The following is a 22,103-nucleotide window of genomic DNA, read 5'->3' as shown; positions in this document are numbered from 1 at the left end:
AATTTTATCAGACTTTTCTTAAGGCTATCTGGCTATTAGCTCATCCTTGTGTACCTAGGATGGTGAACTTGGTATTTCATTCCCTACCTTTCTGGATCACTGTAAACTGCAGCAGCCTCTATCCCAATGTAAGCAGGCACTCTGTGTCTCTCTAAAGGCTGTACTCAGTATATCTGCATGTTCTCAGTGTCTTTTTGCGTAACATCTCCAGTGCATGGTCTTTCTTATGCTGAAATGTCATAAGCTGTCATTTCATCTAGGCTTTTAGAATCCTGTATGTGAATTAACCTGAAGTATTTTTGCTTTGTTTCTGGCTTTTCTGTGTGCTGCTGTTCTTTCTCCACTTTTCTGTAATGAATCTAACCAGTCTTTGTGCTCAGAGCAGTTCACAGGTGATTCTCATTGCATGGCTTCTTTTATTTATTGTCAAATGTTGACTGCTGATTCAAAGCAGCCTGCAACATGAACCTCTGTCATTCCTTTGTAACATTTTCTGCTTTCCCTCATTTTCTCCACATTAGAAAGAACTTCCTTTGAGTACCACCAAAGCTGAAACGTTCAACCTACTTTTCAAAAAAATGACTACCTGACCAAGTTAAGCTACTGATACAGAATCATAGAATTGTTCAGGTGGGAAAGGATCTTAAAGATCAAGTCCAACTGTTAGCATGGCACTGTCAAGTCCATCACTAAACCATGTTCCTAAGCACCACATCTCTCAAAATCTGCTTATCTTACAGGTACGCATTTGTGCCCTACCGTGTGTCTGGACCTGGAAGCTGGACTTCCTATGCTTTATTAGTCTATTTGGGCAGGATTTGCTCTGTTGGTACCGACTCCAAAACAACTGCTCTGGTTTCACTAGCAGACATGTCTCCGAAAGGTGCCATGGTAGTTCAAGGAGAGAAGGAAGTTTACCAAGTATTTGGTGGGTTCCATCTGCTTACCACTGAGCCTGGTCTTTGAGTCTTTCTTTAACTTTTTGTCCAGTATAGAAACAACGACTTAATTCCTTTCCTGTTTTAGGGAAAGTGCTGTAAACCTTTAGCCTGTGACCTCCCTGAAGGGCTCTGCTGGCAGGAGCATGTTTTTTGTGTGCTTCTCAGCCCTTCCTGTGAGGCTGAAACTAAACATCCATGTTTCACTGCCCTTCTGCAGGAGAAACTTCCCTTTGATGCAGTAAAACTAAAAAGTCATTTTGCACATGTCAGACACAGACCACAAAATTCAGCTTGTGAAATTTGCATGGCAGCAGCGCCAGAAAGCTGAAATGTCTTTGTGTTTGCGGTAAAATGTATATGGGAAGTGAGCTATTGGGAAAATCAGTTCATCTTTTAATTTATTTACTACATGTCAGATTTGTAGGATCAGTGATGTATTTACAAAATATGTGAAATAATGTGATAGGACTCAATACAAGGTCCCTGGTGACGCAATATTTCTAGAAGCCATCTGTACTCTTTGCTGTAGTGCCATCCCAAAACATTTCCTTACAGCCTTCAGATGCGGGTGGTCTAATGCAGATACTAAATGGTTTTAGAAGGAAAACATTTCATGCAGTGTTATTGTCTACTTTTATTCTGCCCTTCCTGGCTCACCCAATTAATTTTGAGAGCAAGAGTTGCCTGTTAGGTAGCTAATGATGCAGTATTTTATGTTGGTTACATACCTCCTGCAGCTGGTAATGCATCCCAATTACATGAAGCAAGACAGAAATCTGGAGCATCTCTTCCTCGGTCTTCCTTGCTTTTACAAAGAACAACAAGTTCTCTTTTCCACTCTGCTGCATAGATCCATAGGGTCTGTTCAGTGTTGTCCCTCCAAGGAAGCACCCCTTGACTGTGTTATGCTATAGGATGATTGTCCTGCTTAGCCATGTCTGTCCTCAGCAGGCCTGGTGACTGCCAAAGCTGGCACTGTGAGCTCCTCATTTGCACGGCATGCCCAGCTGGGTGTCATGCCGCTCGATGGGAGTAGCCTGATTTTCTATGCAGACTTTTCAATGGGGCCATAGGCAATAAATCGGTGTCCTATGGCGAGGGGTTTTTCTTCGTGTCACTCACAGTAAGAATTCAGCCACATATCCTTTGTGTTTTACCTCCGAGACGAATGTCATCCTATGCTAAAACGACTTGCACAGAGGATTACTTTAACATAACAAATATTTTTGAGCTGACTTACTGATTTTGGCAGCAGGCGTGCTGAGAGCACTGCGAGGCTTGTGCTGAGGATGAAGCTCATCCTGCTAATCAGTGCTGCTCCTCTGCCATCTCCTGCCTCTCTGTACCGGTCGTGTCTTTGGGACAGAGCCCATCTTTCTTCATTTTTTTGTTTTGATCTCCTGTATTTTTTTTTTTACAATGTGCTTTGGACCCTAAGGCTGTGATGCATGACAAGGGCTATTCTAATATGAATGTTTTTGAGGGTTTGTTCATAGTCCAGAACAACACCTTTGCATTTATTTAAAAGAAATAGGCTGCTTTTCTTTCAGTCAGTCTGCAAGTTACAGTCCTCTCCCAGTACCTGGAGTGCATTGAGCCTATGTGTCTGTGCTGCTGGTAAGCAAAGCTTGCAAGCATAGTTGTCAATACTTAATGCTGCCACGCTGTTTCTGTAAAGGGCTGTGTCTCACTACAGTGTTTTTTGGTTTGGGTTGTTATTATTCATAAGGAGATTTCACGTTGGTTAATTACTAAAACCAAGTAAAATGTTCAAAAGGTTATAAATGATAGTGTTTCCACCTTATTTTCCAAGGAGTTTTACTGAGAAATGAGTAATATGATACACCACACATTTAGATAATAATGATGAAGGTGATAAGTTAAATGGTAAGAAAGCAGGCTTAGGAGTCCCAATCTATAGAGAATTATGTGTGCACTTGACATCACATGTGAGATGGAGGGAAAAAGCATGTCCAAAAGCCTTTGTAAAAACAGAAAGCCTTCATTTTCTGGTGTTTTGAAAAGAGTAAGTCAGAGGAGGAAGGATGTGCAGGTGAGTTTTCCATGGATGAGATGAAGTTAACAAAAATCCAAAGAATACAGATTAAAAATGTAGTGGCATTTGGCAGTAGAGAGATGTTAAGGTCTCCTGAATACCCAGGGCCCATGGACTACCAGACTTCTCTATTTACACCTTTGCAAATACCTTCCCTGTAACACTCCCACTCCTAGTACTGCTCAACAACCTTTAGATGAGAACCTACGGAGCCCATGTATGTATAATGTCTGGCGCAGACAGGCATCAGTCTATCTTGGAGGCTGCAGGTGCTACCAGACTCCATGGTGGAAACACTCTGATGTGAGCCTGTGAGAGGGGAGGGAACCAAACCCAGAACCACTAACTCCCAGTGTGATAAATTAACTGTGTCTTTATGCTCTGGGGCTCTGCTTTCAGCTGAAATCTGGGGGCTTTCCCAGAAACTTATAGCGCAGGCCATGCTAGAGGCATTGCATCAGGAGCAGAGTTGTGCTTTGTGTAAGGACAGACTGTGAGCAACAAGCAGCACTGAAAGTCTGCCAAAGGCTTCTGAGCCCCCTGCCATGTGTCACAGAAGGAATCAGATATTCCTCATCCCACAGCTCAGAGGTGGCACCTCTGTATTCTGACCATATGCACAATGTCCCTTTCAGTCTTCACCTGGAGGATCTCTCCTTCTGGAGTTGGTTCTGGTCTAAAGAAAGGGCAAAGGAAAAGCAGTGAAGTGGTGAAAAGGAGTATTTGTATTGCCTCTGGTGTGGGCATGTCTGAATGAACTCCTGGTTTGACCTGAAGACTTCCTTTTTTTACTTTTTTTTTTTTTAACCAGCAGTAGGGAATTCCTCACCAGCTTGTTCTTGCAGTAGCCAGGCCAACAATGACAAGAATGTGGAAATCAACTAAGCAATTATATTCACAGTGGTGGTTAACAGCATCCCTTCATCTGAAACAAATCAGTTACAGTCCAGTGAAACCTGCTGTACCTACTGCCTGTACATAATAGAGCCCTTGTGCATTTTCAGAGCGTGCCAGACCACTTAAACAGGATCGATGAGAGGCAACAGGAGATAAATGCTACGTTTTATTAACCAGAGACAGGGAAAAATGGATATTCTTTTATTCAATCCTCTTCCATATAAAGAAATCTGACATTGTATTTATAAAGGCATTTCTCTAGGTGCTGCAAAATGTTGTAGGAATGAAGTCCAGGAGTATAACTTAAATTTAGCTGTGTACAAGAGTGATCAGCAATTGCCGAGGTAGGAAAAGTTATCTAAACAGACTTGAAATTAGTGGTAGTTACTGTGATCTTGGTTACCTCTGAAAATCTGCAGTATTTTCTGAACCACTGGTGTTTAATCCTGGAGCCCCAGGAGTCCATGAATTGCTTCTAAGCAAGTCTGTGAAGAGTGGTTAGGAACACAAATGCACAGCTGCTGAACAGCACCGTACAGACATTTCTAAAATAACTTGTATCTTGCTTGACGCTGTCAGAGACCTATGACTCAAACAAGACTACAAAAATGCAGTATGTTATGATAGACAGAAATTTACAGAAGTCAGCCAATGTGCAAGAGGCAGTTTGGAAGGTGTGCCCTAAGGTCCACTCCCAGTAATGTGAGCCCTCATATACAACTAGAGAGAATTCAATCCTTGATGTTTCCTGACCTAAAGAATTGGCTCCTCTCTCTCAGCGATGAAAGATATTCATGGTCCTAGGCTGTGCACCACAGAAACTCCTTGTTTATGGTGCTTGTATTGTTTTTTTGTTGAAATTATTATTCAGTGACTTAGTGACCTGTTAGCAGGTTCGGGAGGATGCTGCAGTGGGGTTTGGCAGTGTCCAGCCAGCAGCCATACAGTTAATGCAGCTAATGCCTGCTCTTGCTGAATTTGTTGTTTGAATGACTCTTTAGTCTGCACAATTATCTTGAAAGTGAAAACAAGCTGGTTCAGAGCGAATTGAACAACAGGGTCCTAAATGGGAGGGCAGTGTGAACCAGAGTAGCAAATTTTCATGGATTAATGGCCAAATTGTTGTCTCATTAAAGTCCAATGGCAGAATTCCCATAGGCTACAATAAGAGACAGGATTTGACCCTAAGAAAAGATTCCATTTGAAGCATTTGAGTGTCTCCCAAAAGCCAATTATTAAATCAGAGGCGCCGTAATAACTGAGCTCAAATTTATTTCAGGACCAGGAAACACAGTTGGGAGGTCAGTACATGCTCATCATGTCATTTCTATGGTGACTTCATTGCAAAACTCGGCACTGGGCTGTGTACAGGGCTGACAATAAGGCTGAGCTGAGAAAGAGCCTGAAAGAATCGCATTGTAACTGATGAAAAGAAGCTGTTTCCATCAGCCACGTTGTCAAGCAACTTGGCAAAGCGTAAGCAAAAAGGTCTCTTCTGGTGACTGACTTCCACCGTGTTCCTCTTCTTTCAGTGCCACCACTAGTCACCACCTGGCTCTGCTCCAGGCTCCAAAGAAAGCTCCAAGTAATCAAACGTTTGCTGACAAAACCACACTAACAGAGTATGTCTGTCTGCTCGGTACAATTTAATACCTGCACATCATTGTTTTCTCTTCCTCAAAAAAACAAAACAAAACAAAACAAAACAAAACAAAACAAAACAAAAAAAAACCAGAAAAGATTCGTTTACATGGCTCCATGTGAAAAATGTGTTGTGTATTCACTTTTAACTTCTTTTTTTTCTTTTTTGTTTGTTCATGGTTAAATAGAAGAAATCAACTGGCAGAGACTTTCCCAAAATGCCATTTTACCCTTAGCGCTTTTGTTAGGGACACGAACCTCCTACTGATTCTGGACTCATTAACAAAACTATCAATGCCATGCATGTGCACATCCTTTTAATAAGCTGGGATGTTCTGAGCCTTAGAAATTGTAGAGGAGGTCTCAAAATCAGAAGGTGAGGAACTTGGTTGTCCAACAAACTATACATCTAGAAAAACTCACATAGTCCCCTCAACAAAATGAACCCCTGTAGCGAAAGCAACTCAGGAGTTACAGCAGTGTGGTGCAGAAACAGCATCCTGCTGGAGTAAATGATCTGGAGGGAAGTACTGGCTCACTAAGGTCTGACCTGTCACAAGAAGGAAACCTGACTTTGTATTTTGTCTTTATTTTCCTTAATGTTCTTTTTCTGTGGCTGGCAATGCTTATGCATTGTGGTGCAAGCAAGTTGGTGTTATCAACTTGTGTAAGCAAGTTCTTTTTATCAGAAGACAACCCCAAGACATTGTTTTTAGTTGAGCAGCCAGACATACGTATTCTCTTTTTCTTTCCCAGATGCTTTTATTCTGATTTTATATGAGGGCCATTTGGCGAGGTCTCTTTTAAGTAAATTTTATGGCTTCTTTTTTTGTGTGCACTGTGTGTGTGTCTGTGTGTGTGTGCGCGCATTGTGTGTGTGCGTGCGTGTGTGTGTGTACCCAGCCTTGCACAATAATGTTATGAGAAAACCTAGTTTATAAAATAAATAAAATACAGCCAATAGAAAATATGTTGTTTCTTACTATCTTTTCATTTGGACCTGTAGAAATATTTAAGCAGAGCTATATTAAATCTCTGGAATCTGAGCACAATGCAGATTAGAGACATATTTTATTAACATATCTTCAATAATCTAAGTAGGTATATTTATGCATCTGCAAGTACCTAAATACACCTGGAAAATAGCACTCTTTTCATGAAGAAAATAAAATTTATATTAATTTCATTTTCATTTTGACTAAATGGATTTTATTTTGATTCATTTTCTTGGTAAAAGAATGGTGAAGGAAAAAACAGTTCTCCTTTATCAAATATGAGTTGATTTTCCAACTTTGTGGCTAGCCCAAATGGAGAGAATATATTGTACCTGCGAGCTAAATTCAAATCCAAAGACACTAGGTTGAGGGCATTTCAGAATAGCAGAAATTAAAAGATTTGTATTTGAAAGAGTGCACTTCACTGGCATTTGTTACATCCAGTACCTGATACTGACTTTGGCTCTATTGATTCTGCATAAATTAAAAAGCATGAGATTTTCTTCCTAGACATATAGCTTAATAATGCAACATTTCTTTTGCTACAAAATTTACATTTATTTTAAAAACCTTAAGTCTCTAAGATCACAGAATCATATAATATCTCTAGCTGGAAGTGACCCATAAGGATCACTGAGTCCTACTCCCTGCTCCTCACAGGACCTTGCAGGTTTAGTATGATTAAACCTTGGTATGTCTTGCCATTGCTTCAACTTCCACTTAAAGGAGGCTTTATTTTTTAATAATAATGTAGCAATTGTCATTGTTTACATGTACATTTTTGTCTAGCAAATAAATTTCAAAGACTTATCTGATCTGATCTGATCTGCTCTTGATTAAACATGAGTTTTGCTGTGGAGCCAGGGTTTTACCACTGGAGTCCAGTGTCTCTTTAGCTGGGAAGAAGGGCTAGGCTAAGTGCTAAGCCAAACTCTCTGGCTAAGGAACAAAGGAAGCTTATTCCACTTTGCTTTCTGTTCAGTACTAACAGGGTTTGATTTTGCCAGGCCTAAATGTCAGCTTCATAATTTCCACCCTAGCCTGCTGCTGAGTGAAGGCCTGCATTAGGCTCAGAACAAATCTGCAAGCCTTGGGCAGAAGAGATGGCTTTCAGAAAAATTTCTAAATTGGCTTTAAAGATTTAAATGTTTTAATTTGTTCTTGCAGAAGGATTAACTCAGTGCTTTTGTCTTTAGACAAGCAACTGCTCATCTTTAGAGTTCATATCACTGATTGTCATCCTGGGACTCAGACATGGAGACACCACCCTCTTTCCTTTGGGGAGTCCAGACTCCATCTGTGGTTAAGCTCTCTGTTGTGCTTTGTGTTTTTGAAGAGTTGAGTTGATAGGACTTTAGGAAAAAAAGTTTGTTTCAAATTGTTAGGGGTGCTGTTGCTGAAGGGAAAGGTTTTGGTTATTTCCAGAAGGTCACACCAAGGATCATCTTGACATTCTCTGAAAGCTTCTTCCAGAGCTAGATATCTTTGACAGCATTTATGAAGCTTGCACAAAGGTTTACCTCGGGATGTGGTGTGTGCCCTGCCTCAGCACACCAGACATTGCCATGGTTCAGAGACCAAACTCTAAGTCAAAATTCAGTCTGTATCCAAGGGCTCGGTCCATTAAATCTTAGTAAGGGTTGGAAGCAACTTGAGAGATAGATTTCTTTAAAAAGCAAGGTTTAACATTGTTGGCTGAAATGCAGTGTGTACACTTGAACAGAAGGCTGTGAACTCATAACAGCCAATGTCCTGAAGGGAGCAGGTCACCACTGTGTGCCAGCAGGAGTGATTTTGTGATCTTTAAATAAGTGTCTACCAAGTTGCCTAACACAGCCTAGAGCAATAAGTATGTAGGAACTGTCTATAGGATTATCTTTCATTATTACTGACAGTATTTGTACACAGAATACTATCATGAAAGTACTAATAACAAGTTACTAATAACTGTGAAAATAATCAACTTTTAGTGCAAGTTTTTATTAATTGTGTGCTGAAGCAGCAGTCAGGTTCATCCTGCAGGTTTGGCACTAATGGTGTTAATTTCCTTAGCTTCTGGCACACATACATATGCTATCAGCGAGAAAAAACAAAAGCCTTGCTTCAGGAAGTCATCAGAGGAAATACAATGAGTGTGTCAGTACTGCAGCCCAAACAAAATGTTCACTGACGTTCTTGAAAGCTCTGAGTGATACATCCTGGAAATAGCAACAGCCATGAGATAATCTGTCATTCGTTAGCACCTCTGCCATGTAAGTTCTTTGCATTTTCTCTGAAAGAAAATCAGAAAAGAGGGAGAGAGGACAGAAGAAGCATCCTACATCTGTGTTGTAACAAAACAGTAGAAACTGCTCTATGAATGGAAATGCACTTGATCTTGGAAATGCTCGTGTCCAAGTGACTGGGAACTCCCCTTAGGCTCTGGAAAGAGTCAACTCCTGGGGCAGTGCTGACCCTGCTGTGGGGGCTGAAGTATCCCACTGGCTTTCTCCTGACCATTGCATACTATTAGAGAGCTGCACCAAAAAATCGATTCCTCTGTTTGCCCACACCAGTCCCAGTCAGGACTGGGATTCCATCTCTCTGGCTCATGGGCTTCTGTCCAGCCTATGCCTTTTATTTACTGGAGAGGCTGCTGATGCAGTTGTATGTGCATTCTTAAATAGCTGTTAGTATTTAAGTTCCTGGGGTGCAACTGAGCTTCAGGACTTTCCTCCAAGAGAATCCTTAGTTCATCAAAATCTGTGATGGATCAGTCAGTCAAAACTGCCAGCCTCTTCTTCTGGGTTTGGAAGGGATGCTGCTGTTTGGCAGCAAGTCAGACACAGTGCCAGAAAGTAAGTGATGTTGGTTAATGACTGACATGGAAAAGTCAGTACTTCTGTGTACTGATGGGATGGAAGACAAAGCTTTTGTAAACACACAAAATATATTCCATATGGACTCATACTCTGACAATCATGCTTTTATTGTGAGGAGTAACAAAGCAGAGTGTGATTTGTTAGGTTTTCTTCAGTGCTAAATGTAATGGTAACCTACAACTTCAGGAGTGTTCTCTCACTCAGATTTTATAGATAGTGTGATAACTTCTTACATCTGAGTTTCAGGCCCAGGAGGAAGATGCTGGATATGATAAAGCTCACATAGCCATTGACAGCTGCCAAAAGCATACTGATGGTGAATTGTAGCCTTGTTTTCCCCAGAACACAGACTCTTGGATTGGACTGGAGGGGACCTTAAAGATCATCTAATTCCATCCCCCTTTCATGGGTTAGGATGTCACCCACTAGACCAAGTTGCTCAAATCCCCATCCAAAGTGTCCTTGAACATTTTCAGGGGTGGGACATCCACAGCTTCTCTGGGCAACCTCTTACAGTGTTTTACCTCCCTCAATGGAAATCATTTCTTCCCAGTATCTAATCTAAACCTGCCCTCTTTCAGTTTAAAACCACTAACCATTCTCCTATCACAACAGGCCTTACTAAAAGGTTTGTCCCCATCCTTCCTATAAGTGCCTTTTTATTTTTAAAGGTCAATATAAGGTCTCCATGCAACTTTTCAGCTCTGGCTATCCAGACCTTCATTTATTTCAAACACTGAGAAGTTAAAAGTCATTTTACATTGGCTTTGCTCTGATATTGCTGTATTACTTTGATGCCAGGCAGAGGAGAATCAAAACCTTGGCCTCAAACCTGAGTTTGAGGGGTCTATTCCCAAATATATGCCCCGCCTACAGGTCTTTCATGGCAGACCATGAGCAAAAATCATGTCAGTGTGCCCAGTATTTGCAGACTGGCTCTGCCTCCAATGCTCCCCACACTGCAACATCTCTTTTTAGCAAGGCAGCTGTTATTAAGTTGAAACCCCACTTTTAATAGCAGAATTGGAGGTGCATGAGTGAGGTCGTGACTGAGGTGCATGAGTGAAATCAATGCTTTAACCATAATCTTTACCTGACCACCCATATACCAAATTATTTTGGGATAACACTTGTTTATTCAAAGAGCCTGGACTGTTTGTTATCCTTACTGCTTGATGAAGTCACACTTCATCTTTGTGTCACTTAGCCAAATTGTTTTGGGTTCAGAGGAATGGATGTTCTGCTGGAGGAAGGAAGCCACTGCTTTGGCCTCGGACAATACTTGTTTGAGCTAGGACAGGATGGAGTAATTGAGCTGAGGTGGACAGGCAGCAGCCATGCCAACAATAATATTGTTTGCATTTCAAGCTATAGCATCTAATGGGACCAAGAACAGAACCAATTTATTTCGAAACTCATGTGAAGGTTTGCCAGAGGGGTGATTTACAGCTTCCTAGCAATAATGAACAGTTCAGCTGTCTTGACCAACATGTGGTCACGCATGTTACAAACTGACATAAATATTTCATAACATCTTGCTGCAATTGCTGTCCCACAGAAATGTTTGTCAGACAGCTCAAGGAATCAAAAGGGGTTTAATCTTCAAATTTCATCTCCGAGTAATTGTGCCTTCTCTTTTTTTTTTTTTCATTCTGAACTTGGATAACTTATTTCATATTGTCCTTGATTAAAAACAGTTGGAAGAGGAGGCTGGGAGTTTCATTTTTGAGCTTTCTTTTTTAAAAATCTCAGGAACTTTATTAGGTATTTGATTTATAGTTTATAGAGCAGTGTGTGCTTTTGAAACTTGAAGTGGTTAAGCTCAATCTTGAGAAAGTGATAAAAATTAAAGTACTGGTATGAAATTAGTGGTATTTTGTCACCTGGAATATTTGGATATAGTGTACTCACACCATATGGAAACAATACAACTGAAATTTTGAGGAGCAAAGAAACTGGAAAATAAAAGGACTGTATAATTGGGAAACTATTTAGAGATCCTGAAGGGGAAGTTTGATAGAAAGGATGAATTATTTTGTGTAGTATTTCTGTAGAAATTGCAGCCCAGATGCTTCGGTGTCAGGGCCAAGTGTGCCAAGTGCTGAGCATTCAACTGCATAGGATTTAGCAACAGCTCACATTGAGTTGTCAGTAAACAAAGCAGGAAGAGTGCACACAGAGGTGATGAGAGCTGGAGACTGAGGGTCAGCCTGCATGTATGTGAGCACTTCATGCATCTTCCTTTTTCCTCTATGCCTTAAAAGGAATAAAAATTTTGAAGTAAAGTATTCAGACAAGGAGAAGAAGGGGACGGGTCACAGGGTAGTCATGATAGGCCAGCTACTCTCCTGGTGGTGCCAAAAGTAGTTTGGACAGTTAGAGGGCCCATGTGTGCTTAGGAAAAACATGTGCTTGGCAAATAGACAGGCCCCTGAGGTCAGCTTGGAGATCATTTTGGGACTGGCTGGAGGCTGGATTGGAAAAGGACATGCACTGGGGCCAAGTGTTTGTATATATGTATACACACACACATTTGTGTGTGCATATATACACCTTTAGCTACCCATCAGTCTTAAAAAGGGGTTTTGTGAAATGCAGCCATAGAAATGCTGGCGTAAAGAGAGGAAAGCAACTTGCTTAATGCCTTGAGAGACAAAACCACTGGAGGGTTGAATCTCTTGAAGGCTGAGAAGTGGGAAGGAAAATATCAGTGTGGCACAGAGAACAGCTAAACTCTAAGGTGAGCTGCCAAATGGGGACTGCACAAAGATCTCCAAAGGGAAGCTGGACACTCTTGAGATTACTGTCTGCCTCTGGTGTGTTCCAGTGCCAATGGGCACTGCTCTGGGGGATGGTTTCTCTGTTGAGCCCCAGCACAAGCTGCCTGGGTTGAAATCCATCAGTGACCTTGCCATGCAGGACTGCAGAAGCAGTGAGGGAAAAACAAAAGTTGTACAAATTACTCAAATAGGAAATGGAGGCTCACACACATTTCCTGTGGGGTGCTCTGTGTTCACCTGCGTGTTTAGTTGCCTTGGAGTGGTGGTTGTATCATTAAATGAGAGCTCAGGGTGTCTTTTCTAGTGTGTGGCAAATTTCTTAGTTAGAGCCTTGTCTGTTTCTCTTGTTGCTGATTTTTAAAAGACAACATTGTCTTTCTCTAGAATCCTTTATCTGAGACAGTATCTGAATGTTTTGTAAACATCTCAAATGTTCTGAAGCTGACATGTGTTAGATCTCCTTGCACAGCTATCAAAATTATGTTTCAGGAGCCAAGCCTGCTTCTCCTGGATTAGACAAGGATGTGCAAAGAGCATCTGGTAATGCTCAAGAAGCTGCTGCTATGGTTCCTTTCTACAAAGCTTTGGTAGAAGCAGCATGTGAAGGAGGACAGTCACCAGGACATAGGAATGCTGCAGCAGTGAAAACATCTCTGACACAGTCAGTAACAAACTGCTCTTGGTTTCATTCAGTATCAGCTTCCATCCAAGCTATTTTCTTGTGAAACAACTAATTTTATGGCTGAAGCAATGCTTTTCAGTGTTGTTTAACAGAATACAGCATCAGCAGCCATCCATGAACTGTAATCCAGCTTCAGCCTATGTTTGGAGCACCCCCATTTATTTGCTGGGGTGGCAGTAGCAAAAGAGATACAAATTGCAGAGAGGTTCCCATCCTCCAGACCTACAGCATGGTGCAGTTTGTGTGTGAGCAGTAAGTGCACAAGTCTCATTTTATGTGATTTACTCAAAAGGGACCTCAAAAGGAAGTTAGTGCTCTCAGTAGCCCCAGACACAAATTGTATGCAACCACAACTCACATGATCAGCTGCATGTACAATGGGAGAAGTTTCCAGACATTTTAAAATTGGCTTTTAAAACTATATTTTCTTAATGTTTTGGATCACATTTAAACCTTAGAATTGCCTTGATCTTTCTTCTCAGACATACTTGCTCTTTCAAATTGATTATGATGGCTGGTTTTCACAGGCTTAGGAAAGCAAGCATTGTCATTTTGCTGCATTCTTCCTGTCTAGTGGCAACATTATATTTGGGAAAAAACTGTGTCTCCAAGATCACAGGAACTGAAATATTTGAGTTATTGCTTGGCAAACTGCCTGCAGAAACTGATTTTACCATGCCCCCTTTCCTCATGAGAAGAAATAATAGCTTCCCCCTTAGCTGAGACAGGCATGTGGACTATGAGACATTTCTGTCCTGGACTAGCTCGATTCACTCACTAATTGGCATGAAAAGCTCTGGCAGTTATAGGTGTAAAACTGATGTGGAATTATTTAGGGAATAAAGTAGGGGAGATACCAGGAAGTCTTCCTTTGCTTTGGATTGAGGAGGGGCAATCCACCAGAATCTGTGTGCCACGATTACATGGGATACTTTTGGTAAGGGACTGAGAATTTGGGGTTTGCCTCAGGGTTCTGCCCAACAGCTTGGCAGTAGCCCAAAACCTGATGTCCTCATTGCTGCTTACTCCATCAGGCCACCCTTGTCTGCAATATTTTGCTACATGTGAGGGGGAAGCCAGCAAGTGCTTCATGATTTAGGTTGATCCAGGCAGGCATGGTCTTCTACTCAGCTATTTGCATGCACCATGTGTCCCCCACTATTTGGGATTCTGCACTGCTCTATTGCTCCTAATTTCTCAGGATTTCTGTGGAGTTTTTCTTCCCCATGCCATTACGTTTTTCTGTATATGGCAGTCTTGTTCTCCCTGAAGTGATTTTACTTTTCTCCTTCACCAAAAGACACAGGAGCTTGTGTGTAGACACATCATGCATATAAACACATTTGTGAATCTAGTCAAAATCAAAAGACTTATCTATCCCTCCACAGACCCAAAGAAATATTCCCATTAGCTTGGCTAGAACTTTGTGAAGATCTTAACATTGCTTTTGTGGGAAGAAGCAAGCGTGCCAAACAAGCTGTTCTTTGGGGAATTCTGTGTCATTCATCTTTTAAAAATCTGTTTTTGTCAATGCAACAGAAACTTATTTGCAGACAAAACACATAAAGTCTCTAGCAAATAGATTTATTTATTTTTTTTGATATGGAGGACAAATTGCTGCCCTGGAGGCTGACAAACTGGAGGAAATCATAATGAGTTCTCTACTAACTTTGGTATAGAGCTGTACCACTGCAGTCTGAAATCACAGTGCAGGGCTTGAGGAGTTTAGCACTGCAGTTCTTCCTATGGATTAATGAACAAATCCCTGAAGACATTTGCCTTATGAGTTTTATTTATTGAAGAAAACCTCCTGCAACATGTGGGAACAGCACAGCTTTGCTGCTTTTTTCCAGGTACTCTGTCACATCTTGCACCAGGAAAGTGGATGCTTCTGTTAGATTAAGCTGTGTAGGATCAGGTCCCTCTGGCACAGGGGCTTTGTCATGTTCCAATTCTGCTCAGTTGTACATTGGTGTAAATCAAAAGTCACTGAGAAGAATAATAGAAATGTAATCCAGTGAAAAAACGGTACTTGCACAAAACAAAAGAGTTACTGGTAAAACCTCATTAATAGTAGAGACAACTTACGTTGTAATTGAATTAGAGGACCTCATTAAAGATGGTTCCCCTGGAACTAAAATGAACACAAAGTTGAGTTGCTTAATTACCTTTGTCTTGGAGTTTTTAATAGTGTTCCCAGGCTCTGTGGGAGAGGAAGGATGAACAATATGAAAGGATTAGAAATCCACTATTATATCACTTTGTAACAAAGGGGATGGCTGAGAGTGAGGGATTTTTCAACTAGTGACTGTGAACTCAGAGGAATAGACACTATGAGAAGAGTTTGTAAATCACAGTCAACAAAAGGTTTGCCCAGCAATAACTGCTAAGAAGACACAGAGGGGATTCTTCTTTCCAGGTTTCAGAGATGTCTTCCCTATACCCCAAAGCATCACAGGTTTGGGTTTTTCCTAAGCTTAAGAGCACAAACACATCCAAATTAAAGGTAATATGAAGACTTTTAAAAGGAGAAAAGAAAGAATTGCCCCTCTGATGTCCCTCCCTTACTCTTTTTTGCAAATATTTTCAATACAGCTTTTCCCAGGGTGGAGTTCAGTGCCTGTCAGTCTCTCCACACCAGGAAGAGAAGCTTGAGTAGCTGAGGATAAGAAGCTGTGAAGAAGCTTATCAAGTCAGTTGGAGTCAAGGAGGTCACTGTAGGATCTGATCTCTGTAGAAGAATCTTTCTCTATGTAGAAAATGGATGTTTTCTGCTGTTGCTCTCTGCTCCCCAGCCCATGTGCAGTCTCAGTGGGGATTAGTTTAGCTTCTGATGCTCACCCCTTATGGGAGGAACTTATACTTGCAGATGGTCAAAGTACATCCCTACCATAAAACTGGACAGGTGCAAATATCTATGGAAAACACATTACAGGAAAAATCTGCATAGAATAAACTTGTTAAGTTCCGTGACTATTAGGTCTTCCTTAGCCTGGCTGCTAACATACTAGTTGTAAAGGAGAAATAGATTAATTACACCTCCTCTTGCAACTTGCAGTGGTGATCCCTGTGTGTCTGTATTTCCCCAGTGTGCCTTTCCAGCACTCTGCTCTAGTCAGACTAGGAAGTTCCAAGTTGCAGGGACTGTTGCCAAGGGGTTGGAGATGTTCACTTGTTTACTCAGCTCAGAGACTGCCAAAGCAGCTTTCACTTGCATGGATGAAGGATGTGGTCCCAAAGGTTTCCTGAGAACTGCAGCTGGACTCCCAGCATCACAGAGGGTAGTGGCCTGGGACAGTATACACTGCATGAACCCCTTGGTCTGGCCATCCAAGAAGTTCCACAGCCCTCCCTGTGCTGTGGCTGCTCAATCCTCTCTAGAGCACAAGGATATGGATAGATGCAGTAAGCCAAAGATTTGCTCCTAAAAGATGCTCAGGAGATGGAGATAATCTGAGTTACACTGGACTCTGGATGTTCTACCCTAGGTAAAGAATAATTCAGCCCTTGATTAGGCACCCATTACATTAAAAGTAGTTTTTTAATACCATAGGAACTATCATTTGTGTCTCTATTCCCACCTGCAAAAGGCTGACCTATAATGAGTAAATTATAACCACAAGCCTTGCCAGCATCCCCCCTGCTTGTATCCAGCCCTAAGAGAAACACCTCCTTCTCACTGCTGTAAAGTGCAAGCAGTGATAAAGCTAATAATTATCTGTGAATTGGCTTCACCCTTCAGTTTACAAAATAAGTGGTTTTTATGGGATTGAACTGCAAAGAGGGACCTGCCACATAACAGACTTGGTGCTGTCAGCAGTAAAAAAACAGAAGCATTTGAGGTTATTTGCAGTAAGCCTCTTTCAGAACCAAACCCCTCACTTAGCTTCTATGTAGCGTGAAGCCTTGTGGGCAGCTGATATTTTTGCCTTTGTTTTTGGTTAGTGACATAGCATCTGCCCTCTCCATGCCAACTCATTTCCAATACATTTAAAATTGAATTGCAGCACCTGGCTTTAGCTGTGCAAGGTTGTGCATCATCTAATCATTAGACCTTTCAAGACCAGAAAAAGAGAAGTACAATATGGCTTTCAGGCAGTCTTTTAAAAAAATCCAAGTCTGAAAGCTTTAATCTTAAACATAGCAATACCTCAGTGAATTTGAGCTTTTGATCTGAGGCAGAATGTGTTTCCAGATTCATTTCACGCTGTGCTGTTTCAGTGAATATAACCACCCCACCATGGGGTCCTACTCCTAGGCCTTCACAGAAACATCAGAAAGCAGCCTTAATACTAGAGCTGGCAATTTCTGTACCACCAACCCTGCCACAGAGGCACTGGATAATGGACCAGCTCTGTACTGAAAAGTGTTTTGGAGATTTAACTGGTTATGAAAGCAGCAGGTTCCTCATCACACGTGTTTGCCATTGCTCAGTATGAAGGTGCTTACATTGGTATAGCTCATTCATATAAATGCAGAGCTGCAGTAAATGCAGTGAGTTAGAGATGTTGTGTGTCACCATTGCCATGCTTAGCCTTGGACTATTAACAGCAAAACTCTGGTTGTTTTTAAACAGTTTGGGCTGTTGGAGCAGTTTGAGCTGCTCCTGGTCTTGTGGGATGGTTGGAGATGTCATTTAGGCAGAGCCCAAGCCAGGAAACAAGAAAGGGTTACAGTAGTGGCCATTCAGGCTGTCGTTTCTGTAAAGCGTCATGGTATTATTTTGAATAGAAATGAGCTGAAATGCAGAAAGTTTTTCTTGGATGTGTGATCATTTGATGAAATAGTAAAACTTTTCACTGTTTTATTGTGTGGAAAATCACTGAAAAGATTTTATTTCCAATTGAAAAATTACTACAAGAAGATTTTCAGTGGTTGGATGCAGAAATGGCTAGGATATTGTGTTTCTGCCTTTTCTGCCCTTTTCAGAAGAGTAACCACTGCTGCTTTACTGTGTTTGCTTGCTTTATTTCTGTTCTAGGGTATGAGCGGGGGGCAGGTCTGAACCCTGATTGGCCAATCTTTGATGTGACTTTCTCTAGACAAGCAAGTAGAGTATTTACTGACAAATATTTCTGTCTCCCATTTTCTGTCCTCCATGTGCAAAGGTGACAGGAAGTAAATGGTTTGAAATTGTATTCTTTTTTACCCATTCATTGTAGATAAACTTTGACATTCACAGTAGCTGTATTTTCCCTGCTGGGATATAATATTGGCAATGTAGAGCCAAATATTGACACAGAGCTGATGTCCAGTGTTGATCTTAGTCTAGTACTTCAGAAGTTTCCAGCCTGGAGAATGCAGATGATTACAAGTTTTCTGATGAGAACTTGTTGCCTCTTTTTTAATTCAGAAATGATTACTTACAAAAACTCAGACTTTATCTTGTGGGAATGTACCAATTCTGCTGTGAAACTCACTGGGGGGAAAGTTTCTCTTGTCCAGGAAGGAAATTTGGGTCAGAAATGTCAGGCATTTCAGCAGAAACAGAAATGTCCTAGGTACAACATTCAACAACGACCATGGAGGCCTCAATGTTCTTTCTGGGCTTGGCAGCAAAATCCTGGCCTCCTGCCGCCCAGGCAGCTGCTGACTCCTCATCTGCTGGCTGGAAGAGGAACAATTTGTCTCTGCTATGCTCTTACAGTAAAGATTTTTGAAAATACTTGACTCCATCCTGATTCAGGGTATGAAAAAATACAATGAAAATACCTGTGAGATAAAAATTGTTTTCAGCTATCCTGGAGGCTGAATGACTTTTCTAAAATGTATGAAGACTTTTTTTTCTTTTCATTTGCACTAGTGCACGTTTTAGTAATGAAAGGAGTGTTACACCATGTATGTACAAAGCATGGATCTGGCAAACAGGAAAATTAGTTTCAGTCCTTCCCTCTGTCCTGGCACAGGTTCCTTGGCCTTGCTGATAGTTTTACAAACATTTTTGCCAGCATCTGCACCACTTGCAGTCTGGGTGGGAGTGTTGATCTGATGGTGGCAGGAAGGCTCTGCAGAGGGATCTGCACTGACTGGATTGATGGGCCAAGGCAAACTGTATGAGGTTCAACAAAGTGAAGTGCTGGGTCCTGCAAGGCCAATGGCATCCTGGCCTGGATCAGCAATGGTGGGGCCAGCAAGACCAGGGCAGTGATTGTCCTCTGTACTGGGCACTGGTGAGGCCTCACCTTGAATCCTGTGTTCAGTTCTGGGTCCCTCACTACAAGAAAGACATTGAAGGGCTGAAGGGTGTTCAGAGAAGGGCAGTGATGCTGGGGAAGGGTCTGGAGCACAAGTCTGATGAGGAGCAGTTGAGGAAGCTGGGGGTATTTATCCTAGAGAAAAGGAGGCTCGGGGGCCTTGTTGCTCTCTACAACCACCTAAATAAAGGTGGTTGTAGCCACGTGAGGGCCAGTCTCTTCTCCCAGGTAATGAGTGATAGATAGGAGAGGGGACAGTCTCAAATTGTACCAAGAAGGGTTTGTATTGGATATTAGGAAAGATTTCTTCATGTGAAGTGTCACCAAGCATTGGAGTAGGCTGCCCAGGGAAGTGGTGGAGTCACCTGAAGGTATTCAAAAGTCATGTAGATGTGCTTATGGACATAATTTAGTGGTGGACTTGGCAGTGCTGCGTTAACAGTTGAACTTGATGAAGTCTTTTCCAACCTAAATGATTCCCTGATTCTACACATGTTAGGTGATTTGTAAAGGAGTATGATCCCTGTGCTTCCAGGAAGGCCATGGAAACTAGTAGGCATGAGCTAATGGAAGTAATATAAAAAGAGTATGAAGTGAAAGAAACACTAAGAATATGTGTAAAAACACTATAGAAATAAACCAAATTCAGATGGCAAAAGAGTGTGAGTCATTAAAGCATTACTGGTGTTGGACAGCTAATCCAGAAGCTGCACGTCTGGGTGGTCTGGAGCCCACACTCCCTGTGGGGCAGGACTGCCTGCAGGCCCACAGGGGCTGCATGCTGTTTCTTGCTTTCTTCTTGGATATCCTAGCTGGTAGTGCATATTATGCCATTTGAATGTGCCTTCCTTTTTTCTTCCCAGGGAATGGCTTTTACACTTGAAGAAAGGCTACAGCTGGGCATTCATGGCCTCCTTCCTCCTTGTTTCCTGAGCCAAGACGTTCAACTCCTTCGTGTGATGAAAAACTTTGAAAAGCAATCTAGTGATCTAGACAAGTATGTCAAAAAGATCTTATTTCCTCTCCCTTGCCCCTTTTCAGTTATTTAAAGCCTCCAGGAAAGATTGTGGATTCTGGTTCAATGTACACATTTCCCTCTGAGTCACTTTTTTCCAGCAGTCCATACTCTCCAGCAGCAGAATCATAGAGTAGTTTAAAGGGACCTTAAAGATGATCTACTCCCAAGCCCCCTGCCATGGTCAGGGACACCTTCCACTTGACCAGGTTGCTCAAACCCCATTCAATCTGGTCTTGAACAGGGCTGGGACAGGTCTGGGACATCCACAGCTTCTCTGGGCAACTTGTGCCAGTGCCTCACCATGCTGACACTCAAAAATTTATTCCTAATATATAATCTAAACCTACCCTCTTACAGTTTGAAGCCGTTCCCTCTTGTCCTATCAATACATGCCCTTGTAAAATGTCCTTCTCCAGCTTTTATTTGGGCCCTATTTAGATTCTGGAAGTTGCTAGATGTCCCCAGCACTGTCCCTTCTCCAGGCTGAACAACACCAACTCTCTCAGCCTGTCTTCATAGGAGAGGTGCTCCAGCTCTCTTATTATCTTCATGACCCTCCTCTGGACCTGTTCCAACAGGTCCACTGATGTTACTTTTTTCTGCCACTCCAGTACTGGAGAATTCTGGTATACTTTGGCTACAAGAAAGAAGCAGGGCACTGAATGAAAGAAGCAGGTACTGATAGGTACATGTAGTTCATGTACCTATCTGTATGCTCCCCATTACATTCACTAAAATACTAGGTGGAAGTACAGGAAAAAACTGACAGTGTGTAGGAAAAAATAAAAAGAAAGCAGAAGCAATATTGTATTGGCTTCTGAGTTCTCATTGCCTCCAGTATTGTTCATCAGGGTTACTGATGGAAAATGCTGTTTGATACCTGCTGTGATGGACAGTAGGATTTGCATCTCCATCTCTCTCAGCTGCATTGATCTGAGGACTGAGGCAGTAATACTCTAACCCTGTAGACCAATTGCACTGGCTTTTCTGTGTCACAAATATCTATGTTGATCTTGAAAATTCTATATTGATAGCTCTGTATGATGCCTTTTGATGCAAATTTCAAGATTCTAAGGTTGTGCATGGGTGTGACATCCTCCCCTACTGAGTCTTTGTGAGCTGTCACTCGGGATGGTGGAGCTGGCCAGGCCCTCTGGGAAATTTTGCTCCAAGTACCTGCTCATGATGTAGCACAAAGGAGTGTCAGGGCTTGGGAGAGCTGAGTGCATACTGAGTGAGCCAATGACTGGTTTTTGTGAAACTGTCAACTACCATAAATACTGATCTATAACTTGTTTTTATTGCTTTAAAGGTATATTATTCTTATGACATTGCAAGACAGGAATGAGAAGCTTTTTTACCGAGTGCTGACCTCTGATATTGAGAAATTCATGCCCATAGTTTACACCCCAACAGTTGGCCTGGCTTGTCAGCAGTATGGTTTGGCTTTCAGGAGACCACGGTGAGTGAAGAGACTGTGTTTGCAATTTTTTTAATTTCATGTGAATGTTTCTTTTGTATCGACACCATCTTTTTGTGGGTGGTCCAAAACATCTAAAACTCAATCCCTCATCAAAAAGCCAGCAGCTTTGTATGTGTACATTTGATGATGAGTTGGGGAGTCGAGAATAGCTCCGACTTCTTCCTACAAACAGTGAACAGAGTGGTTTTGTTCTCAAACAGTGCTGTACAGTCCCCAAACAGCTTGCTGAACTTAGGGCTGCACCCTTCCCCATCTGCTGTCTCAGGAGTACCGAGTGCCCTCTGCGATGATGTTTGAGTAATTGTTGGGTTTTGGATACATTGTGCTGATTTTGAACTTTTGTATGCACTTCCACAAACTACCCCACTAGAATCATCTTCATAGATGATGCTTTGCATCAGTGCCTCCCTCTCTGCTCAGAACAGTCACTGTATAAATTCATGCAACGTTAAGCACTCTGTACCATGTTGGAAGACCCCATTCCGCATAACTTTTTTTAATGATTAGTGCTTAGATAAATCCCTTGTTAGCTTTTTGAAGTACATTTTAACCTAG

The 22,103-nt window shown here is 41.8% G+C and overlaps 1 protein-coding gene across 2 annotated transcripts in view; it reads left to right on the top strand.

The window, feature by feature from the left end:
• The window catches only part of ME3 (malic enzyme 3), a 116,704-nt gene that overhangs the window by 43,240 nt on the left and 51,361 nt on the right, over positions 1-22,103 (top strand). For both annotated transcript variants that reach the window (XM_041414158.1, XM_041414157.1), the window contains exons 2-3: positions 19,911-20,044; positions 21,378-21,527. In XM_041414158.1, coding sequence (XP_041270092.1) covers positions 19,911-20,044; positions 21,378-21,527 — 284 coding nt within the window. The remainder of the gene's footprint in view (positions 1-19,910; positions 20,045-21,377; positions 21,528-22,103) is intronic.

The sequence above is a fragment of the Onychostruthus taczanowskii genome, unplaced genomic scaffold (assembly GCF_017590055.1).
Source record: "Onychostruthus taczanowskii isolate IOZ18803 unplaced genomic scaffold, ASM1759005v1 scaffold44, whole genome shotgun sequence".
Classification (NCBI taxonomy): domain Eukaryota; kingdom Metazoa; phylum Chordata; class Aves; order Passeriformes; family Passeridae; genus Onychostruthus; species Onychostruthus taczanowskii.
Note: the sequence above shows the minus strand (reverse complement) of the source record. Positions and strands in the feature narration are given on the sequence as shown.